Below are 14,983 nucleotides of genomic sequence, written 5' to 3' on the forward strand. Positions count from 1 at the left end.
CCCTGGAACTACACAGAGGATTCTGTGAGGGTGCAAGGCAAGTTATAACACACAATTATATTCTAATGCAAATGCTTAGAGAAGGCAGATGTGCAATGCAAGTGTAATGGGCTTCTGTAACTTGTCTTTAGTGAAAATTAGGTCTCTGATGAGAAGTTCCCTTTAAGCTGCGGACCTGGTAACACGACTTCAGATATTCTGCACCATGCTAAAAAAGTAAATGGGGACAGACAGGCCGACATGATCAGTACACTACAGCCACTATGAGTTACAGCAACTGTAGGGTCAGAGGTCATGCCAACCTGCAGGTCACATGGTGATATAATATATCATTGTACTGTGATGTTTAGCAACAAATACCATATACACAAATTCTCAAGGGAAGCTTTAATTTAGTAGACAGATATGTCCTCTCTTCTATGATTGTGTCACTTGCTCTATATATGAGCTACTTTGTAGTGGTCTATATATATAGGGACATACCCCAGCAGTGTCAAATCTCCGGTTTCCTGGAGTATATCGTTCCCTGCAATAACACATTTTGCTGACCTGATGTCACCCGTATAGCTGATCAACACTGGTGAGGGAGCTACAAGGCCGCAGTGCTTGACAGGAGGGGGGAGGACACATTATTTTACAGTTTGATACAATTTCTCTCCTTTGTTTCTCAGTTTTCAATTAAACAATCCCTTCTTACTGCATCGATTAATCAGAAGTGACCGGTATCTTATACTCAGCCAATTTCTGGTGATGGACAAGACTAAATTGCTGATAGATGCAGCAATATGGACGAGCAGTCGAGCATTGATGAAGTGGCAGAACGTACTTGTATATCTTGACTTCTTCGCTGGCCAGGATGGCCTTTTCATCTGCTACGGATAACTTCTGCTCCTTCTCTTGCCTCTCGTACTCTTCTTGGGTCAATTTTCTGGAATTAGAAGAGAATACGATCAATCGTGGACCTCAGCCGTGCACATGGTGCAGGACAAGCCATAAATCTGATACTAAGAGAGTCACAAAGAAGGAAAAGTCCATCTGGAATCTTAAATCATGGCCAAAGTATGACAAGTGTTTATTTTCACCTAACGGATGATCCCTAAACCTTGTGCTAATTATAAATGACTGTGGATGTTCCCAGAATCCAGATAACAATCCATGAGAAACCACCATCAAAATCCATCCTGATAAACCAGAGACACTTACCAATACATCCAGCCACCGCGACTGTGGTAATCTTCTTATATTTGTTATCCATGACCTCCTTCCTTCACAAATCAACTTTTAAAATTATGCTAATGAGCCCGAGTCTCCTGGGGGTGTTATCAGAGTCCCTACATGCTTTAGCTTCACAGCCATTACACTGTGCAGGAGCACTTCTCCATCCCACTGTGGGAGATTACATCAGGCAGTGGGAGTAGGGAGGAAGCAGCAGTGTAACATTCTGTGAAGCTATAGCCTGGAGGGGTTCTGGTAACGCCCCCCAGAGCCCTTCTGACTCATTAGTATAATTTTAAAAGTTGATTATAGAAGGAAGAAGATTACCACAGTCATGGTGTCTGGATCTATGAGTAAGTGTCCCTGGTGTGATGGGTTTTGATGGTAGATTTCCTTTAATGAGAATAATTACTTCTGCAGCGCCATCTCCTTCTGCTGATACAGCTCAGTGAGAATCTCCACTTTCTGGCGCAGGGTTTTGCACTCGTTGTCCAGTCGGGTCTTGTCGGACTGCAAGGAGCTGGTATCGTGCTGTAATTGCTTGATTTCCTCTGCATGAGAAATGACAGTATATGAGCAGCAGCATCAACCCTAGGTCCCTAGGAGTATTTGCATGACCTTCAATTGCACAAAATTGAGAAAAACCTCAAGTGTAAAAACACTGGCAATAAATACTTAATGGTTTAAATTAAAAAACTGATCACTTATGGATCATTGACTGGAGAGGTGATAAAGATCAGATTTGCGTACCCAAAAATCAGAATAGGTGGTCGATGTAGAAATCCCATAACCCCCACCTTAGCAGACACAGACGTGCATTACTGATGACCCAACTATAGACATCTACTAAAAGGCAGATCAGTGACTTGGTTTTAGGGTAAACTAAAAAAATTCTTGCACCGCGATAAGCTTTACTGCAAACCATTATACAATAGAGAGCGCTGCTCTCTTTTACTCGCACCTTCCAGATCGTGCCGTGCAGAAATTTCATCAGTGAGTTTTCTCTGGTACAAATCCTTCTCTTCCTCGATGATGGAGAGCGTGGTTTTGACCTAAAAGAGTGAAATATACAAGAGGTTAATAACCAGATAAACAAGGCAGACCTTAACCCTACACAAAAAAAAAAAAAATGTCCACATTTATCCATCGCTCTCTTAATAAAAATCTCAGCCTCTGACTTGTCTCTCTATGGCCGGTTATACTGACTGGTAGATTTTTGTCGGATATTTTTACTAGTGGTTGAGGGTCCGATGCCCACCACCAATCAGCTGACTGAAGGGGCAGTGTCGTTTGGGCAATTTCTGCAGTGACCACACTTTATACTAGGCACAGTGCCATACATTTTATAGTGGCTGTACATAATACTGCAGCTTACCCTCATTTTGGTTAAACAGGACTGTGCAGCAAACTCAAGCAAGAACATGTAACTAATGTACATTATATAACTGGCCTGTGAGGAAGAAGATGCTCCCACTCTGTCAATCTGATACTGATCAGCTAACACTTGTCAAACAAACATCGTGGGCCCTTTAAAAATCGATTCAGGCTAAAAAGAAAACCTGTGCATTCACATACCCTGGATACATCCATCATCTGTTTTATTTGCATCTTCATCTTTTCCTTTCGTTTCTCTGTAAATAAAAGGGAACACGGAGCTTATGATACACACAAGATAGATAAACGGTATAGCACCATCCATACGTACTACACAAGGGGCGCTGTGCTGTGGAGCCAATAGCCCATTTTGTGAAGAAGCGAACGCCTTGTCGTAAATTAGACCCAAGACTACGGCAGCCCCTGTGACATTCCAGAAATCTAAGCCAAATCTTAGCGGAAGTAGATTTCAATCATCACATTCGCCAGAGAACTGGTGAGAGTGATGATCAATGGCCCTGGCTTCTGCAATACTTTTTAGAAAGCGTTTAGGGGCGTTACAATACTTTGGTTTGCAACTACTTTTTTTTTTAGCCAAAAAATTATAAATTGTTATAAGTGCGCCCCAATAAATATATCATCTGCCATTTCTCACCTGGTACTTCCCCATTTTCCAGCTCCCCGTCTCCCGTCGGCTGCCAGTTGCCGTCATCTCCGGCACCAGAATCCTCTTCCAGCTGCTTTAGTTGCATGATGCAGTTAGTCAGAACCTGAGAAAGTGAGAGAAGGTTATAATATATATATATATATATATACACATATACACAGTGTATCCAACAATGGCTTTTCACAACACTAAGACTACATTCACACTACCGTATTGGGGACGTATATTCGGTGCTCTACGGGAGCGGTACGGTGTAGTACATGTGCGGCACAGTACCGTTCCGTAGCCGGGAGAAAGATAGGACGTGTCCTATCTTTCGCCGGAATACAGCGACGTGCGCCATATATTGCTATGGAGAGGGGCGGGGGTGAGCGGCGCTCTCCCCCTCCTCTTCTCCCCGGTGCCACTGTGTGCCTGCCGTGCTATGGTACGGCGGGCACACGTTAATGTGAATGTAGCCTAATACACATATGACAATAACTTGTAGATCCTGCCATGTTTGTGTACAAACTACAAGGCGCTCTCATCTCATACATGTACATCAAATACTAAATCAAAGTTATAGACATTAACTTCAGACTATATGATTGGTTTCCTTTATGTAGGTTGTATATTAATTGCTAGCTATGAAGTTTATACTTCGGAGGAGTGTTACATGTAACTACAATGAACATAAATGGATATTTGCAATATATCTTCCATTTTTGGAGTCATTCCAATTGTGTGTATATTATGTGATAGGTGCAGAAGGTACACACACAAATATGGAGACATCAGGCAAGAACCTTAGAGGGTTGTCAGATCTCAATAGTTATCGATAACATGACAGACAGAATTTATAGTAATAAAGAAAACCTTTCACCTCAATCTCATTTTCCTTGTAGGCCAGCGCTTCCTCCAGGTCTTTGTGAGATTTCTGCTGGAGCTGGATTTGCTCATCGAGCTCCCGCTGTCTCTCGCTCCATCCATCCGCTTCTTTTAACAGCTAAAATAGAACACAACATGCAGCTTAGTATCTGGAAACGATGTCCAATAATATGTCCTGAAAGAAACCAATTGGGTCTAGAAGCTACGGCACATGAACGCAACAACGGATGGAGCCTACTCCATCCAGCCCCAATAGTGTCCGCACAACTACATATCCATCATGTCCGTTATCATGCAGACTATTAGACTTATACCTGCTCTAGTACTTAATCTCATTGTAAGACAAGGTCAATGCGAGCCAAGACACTTATTATACCCCTGTTATACTGTGATTGCTGTACAAGATTGTGTACAAGCACACAAGACCCCTGTTCTTGTCATCATTGGGGATCCCGGGAGCTGGATTTCCAGAAGATAATTATCCCCTTGTCACTGGATACCAAAAAATGTCTTGAACACCCTTTAGTTTTCTGGGAGTTTGATATTGATGACCTATCCCTAGAATATCAGATTGTGGAGGTCCAACAAGGTAAGAAATATCAAATTCCCAGAATACTTGGATCACTTCCAGATGAATTGTCTCTTTACATTGAGACAAGATAAATTCACCCCAGAAGTACCTGCTCCTTCCTCTCCTTCAGTCGTGAGTTCTCCTCATGCAAAATCCGGAGATCGTTGCGAACCTTCTGCTCTTTCATCTTTGCCTCGTTTAGAGCAACTTGCAGCTGAAACAAGAGACAGGGATATTTGCTAAAATTCAGTCATATGATAGGAGCTACTACATGACAAAGGGTGTGATCTCTGACAAATCTCTTTAATGTGCATCTTCCAGCTGTATATATGGTCCTTTATAACAGGCAGTATATTAAAGCGCTGAGCCCACAACACTGATAATAGCATAAGATTTTATGCCGTCTTGTCTCTAGCAGATCTGAAAGAATATATTGGACCCACAGTCTGGATCTATGCATGAACAGAGCTCTGGCCCGGACTCCCCCAGCCCCATATATGATGACTGACAACCTGCTGAGTATATCACATCTCAAAGACTAGGGGATTAGCGGTCTGCTCAAAAATATGACTGATGAATTTAGAAGACTGTTATTTGGCTGCTGATAGCATGGACTTATGGCTATGTTATGCAACTTATATAGTGTAGAAAATCAGCCTGAGGGCTGACTGACCACTGTAAGTCCATTACCACAGAGGAAGCTCACAATGAGCATTTTAGTGAGAATATATATGAATGATACAAGAGTGCCTGCTGGACTGTAGAACAATTACATATATCACTGGGATCCTGTCCTAGGCACGGTTTGTCTGTCCTTAAAGGGGTTTTCCCACAAATTCGAGTTAGGCCCTATCCACAGGATAGGGCTTAACTTGCTGATCAGTGGGGGTCTCAGTGATGAGATCCCCACAGATCACGAAAATGAGGGTGTGATGGAGTCCCAAGTACCTCAGTCGGATTAACTATCGCATCTGCTTCATGGAAAACTGGACCTACCTCGGAGAGCTCTGCCGAGTTCTGCACAAACTGCTCTTTGAGTTGCTCTATAGATTTCTGTCCTTCATAAATCTGTAAAAATAGACATTTTGTTATTCAATTCAATCAGTTCTTTGGTGGACTCTTGGCATTCATGTGATCAGCTATTTGCTGGGACTCTTTGTATGGATACACTGGGATAATAAACATCTGTGGTGTCAGACCATCACTATTGTAAAAACTGGAGAACCATATAAATTGTAAGCTTTTGGGAGCAGGGCCCTCATTCCTATCGTTTCATCGGATGCGATTCCCCTGTTAATGTCTTATTTGTATATGCCCTCCGTGATCTGTAAAGAGCTATGGAATATGATGGCGCTGTATAAAGATTATTGTCATTATAAATGGTACTACATTAATCCTCTACTGGACCAGAAACCGCTGTCACTGGACTGCAACATCCAACAGCGCTTCATATGTCCGGCAGCCTCTTCTGCTGCTTCTCTCTTGTCCACACGACATCTAAACTCTCCCCCTCTATTGCACTGATGCAGAGACAGAGAAGAGGGACGGCTTAGATACAGAATATTTCGGTGGTGGATTTGGACATGTGATCAGAACCGGCGTGTAAGTTTTGATTTGATGACAGCAGCCTCTAATTCAGAAGGTTAACATCACCTTTACTAAAGCACCATGAATAAAAAACAGTATTGGACCCCATCGAGAAAGTCCTGCAGTGACCTCAGGGTGAAGGTTACAGCACGTCCCCTACTCACCATTTCCTGCTTCCTCTTGTTCTGCTCCTTCTGATTCTGCAGCTCTTGTAGCAAGTTCCTCATTCTGGTGTCCAGCTGCTTATTGTTATTCTTCAGCTCTTTAATAGTTCCCTGTATGACGAGATCAGGCAAGACATTACATCCCTTCTTTCAGCAGCGATTTAAAGGGGTTTCCCATCTAACCCATTTCTGACATAACCACAGGATAGGCGTGGATTCCAGGGCAAGGACCTCCCCCCCTCTAACTATTTATGATGTATATGCAGGATATGTCATAAATAGATGAAGGGGTTGGCCACTTCAGTAAATATATTATTTGTAGATTGTATAACTGTTCATTACACAAATGAAATCAATTTTCCAATATACTTTCTGTATCAATTCCTTGTGGTTTTCTAGATCTCTGCTTGCTGTCCTTCTATAGAAAGCTTCTCCATTTACTTCCAGTGGATATAACCTGTCCATGTGATGTGATGGACATGCAGGTGCATGCGGCGTCATCATCACAGATTGTAGTAGGAGTTGTGTGATATAGCGGCTCATGCACCTACCCGTCCATCACGTCACCATGGACAGATTATATCCACTGGAAGTGAACTTAGACGCTTTCTATAAAAGCAAAGCAAGCAGAGATCTAGAAAACTGAGGAATTGATACAGAAAGTATTTTGGAAAATTGCACAACTTTTCCTTACACAAACAATATCAATTATTTGCTGAAAGTGAACAACCCCTTTAAGATGGCAAAATCGCTTTAAGTGTCATTTCAGATCTAGTAATTTCTCTGCTGAACATTTACTTCCTTCAATTGGGCGACTTATGATCTATGGGGGTTCTAGTTGTCAGACCACCAATAATCATAGACATATTTACTATCTTGTGAACAGGGAGCAGTTGTCTACAGTTGCTAAAACTTCAGCCACCACTAGGGGCAGCTTCCCGTCTTCATTTGTGGAATCAACAGGAAAAAGTTGAACATGAACAGCTCCCTCTTCTATGTAGTGGCCAATCTGTGTAACTGCAGCTCACTTGTAATATATACAGTCATAGTAGAGGACTGCGGATACCTTGAGAGCAGCGGCCTCCTCCTGCAGGTGCGTGCTCTTCTGCTGGGTGGCGCCCTCAGACTCCTTTGTCTCTTTTATCTACAAGGAAGGATTAAAGTTAATGTATGCGGGAAAGTAAACGGCAAATGATATTGCATCTGTGAAGGTCAGAGCTTATGGTTTTATCGATTTACCTTTTTTTCCAGCTCTGATATTTTTTCCAAAGCGTCGCTTTTCTCTTTCACCAGCGCGGCGATCTTCCCCGCAAGCTGCTCCTCACTCACTGAAAATATAACATTTTTTTTAATCGTAAAAAAGGAAACCTACTTGGAGGATTCTTTAGTGTGGATTAAAAGTGTAGAAACAGCTTCTCGATTATCTTATTTCTAGGCAGATATATGATCTGTTACAAGTTACAGGCCTAAAACCGGAGGCTGCACCACTGAGAGAATCTTACTGTCCGTTTTCAATTAAGATAATTGGGAAAAACCGGACAAAAACTGACGAGTTTTTTTAAAAAACGCATGCGGTTTTTTTAACAGACTGAAAACACATAACTAAAAACGGGTTCAAAACGTGTGACACAACCCTTCGGCTTTGGGCCTTTAACTTCAAGGAATCGTAAATTCCGGAATGCAGCAGGATATTAAGTAGTTTTCGCAGCGGGGTTTATATCTTTAATGTGGCCGTTTCCATTCTGTACAAAATACAACATAAAAACATGCTTTAAAGATTCTAAATTTCTGCAAACTAATCTGCCAAACTATAAGCCATGGCTTTGGGCGTTAAGTTTCACATTATGACGGTTGACCCGATAAGACGGCAGGTGGAAGTATTGTGGTTTTAGGCGGAAACAAAAGAGAAAAGCATAAACAAAGCTCCACATCTGCTATAGGCAGTCACCACTAGAGGGAGCCGTCCGCATATGATTGCACAAAGTATGGAGCTCTTCATCACCCCCTACTGGAGACAGAATTTTCCTTACAACTATGTCCATGCTGGGAATTTGGAGCTCTGGCAGCTATACATATATATATTAGAAGGGTTGTCCCGGTGCCGGAATGGCCATAATGCCCCCCACTAATCAGCTGTTCAACCCGTCATTACAAGAGGGCAGGGAGCCAGACAATGAGACTGCACCCGCCGCTCTCAAACCCTTCTGTGGGAGCCATGGTTGCAGTTACAGCTTCCTGCCACTACGGAGACCGCGGAGTCAATGGCCCCTGCTCCATGTTCTCTCATTACGACCGGCTAAAGTCTGTGCCGATACAAAAGAAAACTAAATTAAGTGTTATTAAATAATCTACAGTTTTGTGTATGCAGCTCCTATGTAAATCTGTGTTCCCATGTGTTACAGACTACAATCTCTGTGTCCCTCTACTGCACGATGATTACACACTGCAGGATGCAACAACACTTGGGGTGCACGTGTATAAGCATCTTTACATGTATGAACACAGATCTGATAGAGCAGAGAAGTCATGTAATGATCAGATACAGTGTCACAGTGTACAGAGGCCAAGTAAATAGATGCACACACACACAGAGCCTGAAAACCTGCTTAGTCATAGAGGCAAGGCTCTGATGGATTTGGTTTCTGCTGATGCAGCATTGTCATGGTGAGTGAAGGTCACAGAACACATACATACACGCAGGATACACGCAGGATACATACAGTGGATATTACACTTCTCTTACCTTGATACATTCTGCTCTTCACCTGCAAGAGAACAGATCAGATATGTAAAGCTACATCTCCATAAGTATACAATGACTGCATTCAAAGGTCAGGGAGTGACTGGCGGCCAGTGAAAGGGAACACCCGGCAAATAAGATTAGAGGAAGCTAAGAAAAGACTACGGAGTAATGCAACGTGTCTGCTCCAGGGAGCCCAGCACACCCTGCCTGATCGTATAAGGGGGGTATTCACATAATATATTATTATAATATATAACTAAAACACATATACACTGCACATGTTATAGGAATCGGGACCATTACAGGGTTCTATGTCTCCCCATTGACTTATTATACGAGAACCTGTCAGCAGGTTTTGCCCCAGTAAACTAGCAATCCGCTCAGGTAGCACCCACCAACTAGCACCCGCCTCAGCACCTGTGGAGGGTGCTAGTTTAATGAGGTGACACCTGTTGGTAGGTTCTTTTTAAAGTAATCACATTTGTTATAAAAAGTATTCCCTTCAAGTATATCCTTAATGAAGCAGCATAAATAATAATAATAATTCCTTTATATAGCGCACACAGATTACGCAGCATCCACAGTATGTGTAATAGTTTCACCCCTGGACAGAATGGGAGTCCTGTCTGTCTGTTTATCGATCTATCACGAAATCATGAATTTGCACAAACTATAATGAAGAGGGTGCCCCAGCCCTCCTTGTGTGCCCACGGCTCTCTCCATTTACATCTAAGGGAGCCATGGTAAGAGCCGAGCATGCATGTACAGCCATAATTTTAGTCCAATGTGAATAAAGCAGCTGATGGAGGTGGGAGGACCCCTGTGCTGGGGGGGTGGGGTCTGTGTCAGATATTTGCTGTGGATATCCCTTTAATAACTTCAGGTTGGACACAATTCAAGAGGACGTTGCAGGGAGCACTCACCGAGAGACATGTCCTCCAGAAGAATATCAAGAAAGACAGAAGTCCCACCAGGACGGTGATGATGACCGGCTCCCAGCGAACGCCATAGAAATCCGGCCCCGGCTGGAAATCTTCAGGCAGAGCCGACACGAGCTGCGACATCAAGAGATCATGTAAGAAGGGGAACATAGCAGAATATACAGGAGGTAATACAGTGAGAAATTTTCATTTTTTGTTAAAGGGAACCTGTCACCGGGGACCTCATATAGTGAAAGCAGAAAGGCAGATTTACAATGCAGCTCTAATGGGCTTCTGTCTTTAGTAAAACATAATTGTGTGTTATAACTTGACAGAATCCTCTGTATAGTCCCAGGGGTTGGCTTTAGTTTGGATGCATTTCACAAAACAAAATGCTCCAAGCCCCCACCTTTGTGTTCCTGTACAGCTCCTCCCTCCTGCCCCTTTACAGAGGTCACGGCCTGGTGAGATGACATCAGTGGGGGAGTAGAGAGCTGTACAGGAGCACAAAGGTGGGGGCTGAGAGCTGAGGAGTCTGCAGCACAGACAAGTCACATGTCATTTTGTGAAATGCATCCAAACAAAAGCCCAACCCCTGGGACTACACAGAGGATTTTGTAAGGGTGCAAGGTAAGTTATAACACACAATTTTATTGTATGTAAATACTTAGAGAAAGCAGAAAGACATATGTGCACTGCGGGTGTAATGGGCTTCTGCAGCCTGTCTTTAATGAAAATGAGGTCCCTGGTGACAGGTTCCCTTTAAAAAAGCACAGAAGATTCAGTTCAGGTGATAGGGATAGTTACAGAAATTTCTCCTTTCTGTTAATGTGTCAGATATTTAGGCTGGAGTTACAGGAGATGGATACGCTGTGGATTTGACACCAGAAACATGTGTGTAGGAAACCTGCAACAAAGAAACCCTCCACATTATAGACGAACCCCAGACAGCAGAGAGATGCAGTTCTGGTGGACTCACCCCTGGGCTGCACTACAATCCCACTACCTGGGATCAGGACAAAATTAGGCGACTTTCCACAGGGAAACCCAGTGTAAGTACATAGGAAGTGATATAATGGCGGTGACACTCACATCACATACGCTGAGCTGTTGTTACATGCAATACAATCACATAAGCAGCATGAAGACAAGACCTGAACATTAGCTTCAGCAGCTCCGCCTAACCCGGACAGGTTACTGGATGGGCAGCAGAGCAGCCAATCAGGCAGCTTTAAGCCCCTACCAATAAGTCATGGCTGTGATTGGCCAGGTGGATGCACAGGTATGAATATATGCGTTATACTAATATACTTCCTATATTTAAGATGACACCTTTCACCATCACTAGATTTTACCCCCAATAAACTAGTGCCCCCCTCAGGCAGGGGATGTAATGTCCTTTCTACAATTCCCTCTTTTATGTGACATCTCGTTTACCTATCAAAAAATATCCTCTAAAGTCATGTGATAACGAGCAGAGTCATATTTACACGAAGCAAGTTAAGTTTAGAGGCTGCCGGAGCGGGGCATTTCAGAGGCCTTGATCTTCCGTTCTCTAGTATTTAGAAACATATTGCTGGTGTCATATTAAAGATAAGAATCTCATCTTGCAAATCACATCAGGTTTAATGAGCTGTGAGCTACAGAACCAGAGATACAGGCAGTCATAGGAATAGGTGGGACATGGATCTTTACCTGTTTGTTTCTCTGGCTCAGTAGATCCCAAAACCACAATCCTGATGTGATCTGAAAGATGAGATTCATAACTTTAATACAAGTCTAGCAGTATGTTTCTAGGTGCTAGAACTGGAGATGGGGGCGCCTGTAGGAACTCTCCCCCCTGAAGCTTCTAAACTTGACTCATCTCAAGTAAAATATGACTCTTCTCTGCTCGTTGTCACATAACTTTGGAGGATTTTTATTATAGGTAAACAAGGAAGACGTCACATAAAAGAGGGAAATCTAGAAAGGACATTTCATCCCCTTCCTGAGGGGCTGGGAGTTAAATAGGGTAAAATTTGGAAGCAGATTCCCTGTAAAAAGTGATGAGTTGAAGTTTTGCTTAGAAGGCAGGGATCTTGAGATGATATAGATCCCAAACTCCAGCTCTCGGGTTGGTGTGAAACTACTACTCCCAACATGCCCAAGAAGCCTGTAGCCAACAAGAAGCACTGAGGATTGTAGTTTGTTTTCTGTTGAAGATGTCAGATGTAGCTGGACATAGGACGAGTCTCGAGCAGCAACACTGAGCATATTAAATGTTATATTTATTATTATACATTGATAATCTGGATACTATCCATGAGCTGCTGCGGTGGTGTGTGCAGGTGGTAGGAGCTGAGCGGGAACTGACTGTCCACCTCCCATCCACCTTCCAGCAACAGGAACTACAAGACCCATCATGCAGTGCGGGCATCTTCATGTCACAATGCTGATCACAGAGCGGCTATAAGGTGCTTTACTGCCCCCTACTGACGCTGCTGGTAACACACCCTGGAGAGACCACCGCCTGCCCCATATTCTCTCGTACGGTGCAGTGTATTATGGGAGCCGGTAGCCGATGTACTGACCTGGACAATCCTGGAGAGCAGGAGGGTGTACACAGCAGGGAGGGTCCCCAGGAATCCCATGTCGGGCCCCGCATCCAGTGACGGGGGGAAGGAGGAGGATATAGGGTCTTCTTGTTCCATCTCCTCCATGATAGAAGGGTCAGAGACCTGCTGCCTCCAGAGACCGATGTGATGTTATTAACACCCCAATAGTGACAGCACCCCGACCACACCACCCGCCGTGATACATGTAAACCCACAGCCAGGTCTAGGTCACTACAGTACAGGTCTGCATAGGCTATTGCTTTCTGATATCAGCCATTTCAGACGGCATGAAGATTTACACACCCATAATACACAAGCATCAACCAATCGCACAAGACATTCATCATCTCTATAGTCTTCCCTCTGTAGATTATAAGCCCTGTATCCTGCGTATAAGGTGCAGCCCCCCCCTCCTGTATCCTGCGTATAAGGTGCAGCCCCCCCCTCCTGTATCCTGCGTATAAGGTGCAGCCCCCCCCTCCTGTATCCTGCGTATAAGGTGCAGCCCCCCCCTCCTGTATCCTGCGTATAAGGTGCAGCCCCCCCCTCCTGTATCCTGTGTATAAGGTGCAGCCCCCCCCTCCTGTATCCTGTGTATAAGGTGCATCCCCCCCCTCCTGTATCCTGCGTATAAGGTGCAACCCCCCCCTCCAGTATCCTGTGTATAAGGTGCAACCCCCCCCCCTCCAGTATCCTGCGTATAAGGCGCAGCCCCCCTGTATTGTACACTGTAGCCTGCTCTCCTCTCTGTATATTACACAGTGCAGTCTATGAGGTCTCCTCTCTCTCTGTATATTACACAGTGCAGTCTATGAGGTCTCCTCTCTCTGTATATTACACAGTGCAGTCTATGAAGCCTCCCCTCTCTCTGTATATTACACAGTGCAGTCTATGAGGTCTCCTCTCTCTGTATATTACACAGTGCAGTCTATGAAGCCTCCCCTCTCTCTGTATATTACACAGTGCAGTCTATGAGGTCTCCCCTCTCTCTGTATATTACACAGTGCAGTCTATGAAGTCTCCTCTCTCTCTGTATATTACACAGTGCAGTCTATGAGGTCTCCTCTCTCTGTATATTACACACTGCAGTCTATGAGGTCTCCTCTCTCTGTATATTACACACTGCAGTCTATGAGGTCTCTCCTCTCTCTGTATATTACACAGTGCAGTCTATGAAGCCTCCTCTCTCTCTGTATATTACACAGTGCAGTCTATGAGGTCTCCTCTCTCTCTGTATATTACACAGTGCAGTCTATGAGGTCTCCTCTCTCTCTGTATATTACACAGTGCAGTCTATGAGGTCTCCTCTCTCTCTGTATATTACACAGTGCAGTCTATGAGGTCTCCTCTCTCTCTGTATATTACACAGTGCAGTCTATGAAGCCTCCTCTCTCTGTATATTACACAGTGCAGTCTATGAGGTCTCCTCTCTCTCTGTATATTACACAGTGCAGTCTATGAGGTCTCCTCTCTCTCTGTATATTACACAGTGCAGTCTATGAGGTCTCCTCTCTCTCTGTATATTACACAGTGCAGTCTATGAGGTCTCCTCTCTCTCTGTATATTACACAGTGCAGTCTATGAGGTCTCCTCTCTCTCTGTATATTACACAGTGCAGTCTATGAGGTCTCCTCTCTCTCTGTATATTACACAGTGCAGTCTATGAGGTCTCCTCTCTCTCTGTATATTACACAGTGCAGTCTATGAGGTCTCCTCTCTCTCTGTATATTACACAGTGCAGTCTATGAGGTCTCCTCTCTCTCTGTATATTACACAGTGCAGTCTATGAGGTCTCCTCTCTCTCTGTATATTACACAGTGCAGTCTATGAGGTCTCCTCTCTCTCTGTATATTACACAGTGCAGTCTATGAGGTCTCCTCTCTCTCTGTATATTACACAGTGCAGTCTATGAGGTCTCCTCTCTCTGTATATTACACAGTGCAGTCTATGAGGTCTCCTCTCTCTGTATATTACACAGTGCAGTCTATGAGGTCTCCTCTCTCTCTGTATATTACACAGTGCAGTCTATGAGGTCTCCTCTCTCTGTATATTACACAGTGCAGTCTATGAGGTCTCCTCTCTCTGTATATTACACAGTGCAGTCTATGAGGTCTCCTCTCTCTGTATATTACACAGTGCAGTCTATGAGGTCTCCTCTCTCTCTGTATATTACACAGTGCAGTCTATGAGGTCTCCTCTCTCAGTATATTACACAGTGCAGTCTATGAGGTCTCCTCTCTCAGTATATTACACAGTGCAGTCTATGAGGTCTCCTCTCTCT

The 14,983-nt window shown here is 43.8% G+C and overlaps 1 protein-coding gene across 5 annotated transcripts in view; it reads right to left on the reverse strand.

Annotated features, from left to right (window-relative positions):
* MIA3 (MIA SH3 domain ER export factor 3) overlaps nucleotides 1-14,983 on the reverse strand; it is a 50,770-nt gene that overhangs the window by 14,985 nt on the left and 20,802 nt on the right. For all 5 annotated transcript variants that reach the window (XM_072140085.1, XM_072140084.1, XM_072140082.1 and 2 more), the window contains exons 7-19: nucleotides 10,112-10,243; nucleotides 9,189-9,210; nucleotides 7,685-7,773; nucleotides 7,512-7,589; nucleotides 6,446-6,556; nucleotides 5,691-5,762; nucleotides 4,804-4,908; nucleotides 4,119-4,241; nucleotides 3,245-3,359; nucleotides 2,791-2,846; nucleotides 2,177-2,267; nucleotides 1,628-1,766; nucleotides 827-928 (exon numbers count right to left, since the gene is read on the reverse strand). In XM_072140085.1, the coding sequence (XP_071996186.1) occupies nucleotides 827-928; nucleotides 1,628-1,766; nucleotides 2,177-2,267; nucleotides 2,791-2,846; nucleotides 3,245-3,359; nucleotides 4,119-4,241; nucleotides 4,804-4,908; nucleotides 5,691-5,762; nucleotides 6,446-6,556; nucleotides 7,512-7,589; nucleotides 7,685-7,773; nucleotides 9,189-9,210; nucleotides 10,112-10,243 (1,235 nt within the window). The remainder of the gene's footprint in view (nucleotides 1-826; nucleotides 929-1,627; nucleotides 1,767-2,176; nucleotides 2,268-2,790; nucleotides 2,847-3,244; nucleotides 3,360-4,118; nucleotides 4,242-4,803; nucleotides 4,909-5,690; nucleotides 5,763-6,445; nucleotides 6,557-7,511; nucleotides 7,590-7,684; nucleotides 7,774-9,188; nucleotides 9,211-10,111; nucleotides 10,244-14,983) is intronic.

Source organism: Engystomops pustulosus, chromosome 3 (genome assembly GCF_040894005.1).
Source record: "Engystomops pustulosus chromosome 3, aEngPut4.maternal, whole genome shotgun sequence".
Lineage (NCBI taxonomy): Eukaryota > Metazoa > Chordata > Amphibia > Anura > Leptodactylidae > Engystomops > Engystomops pustulosus.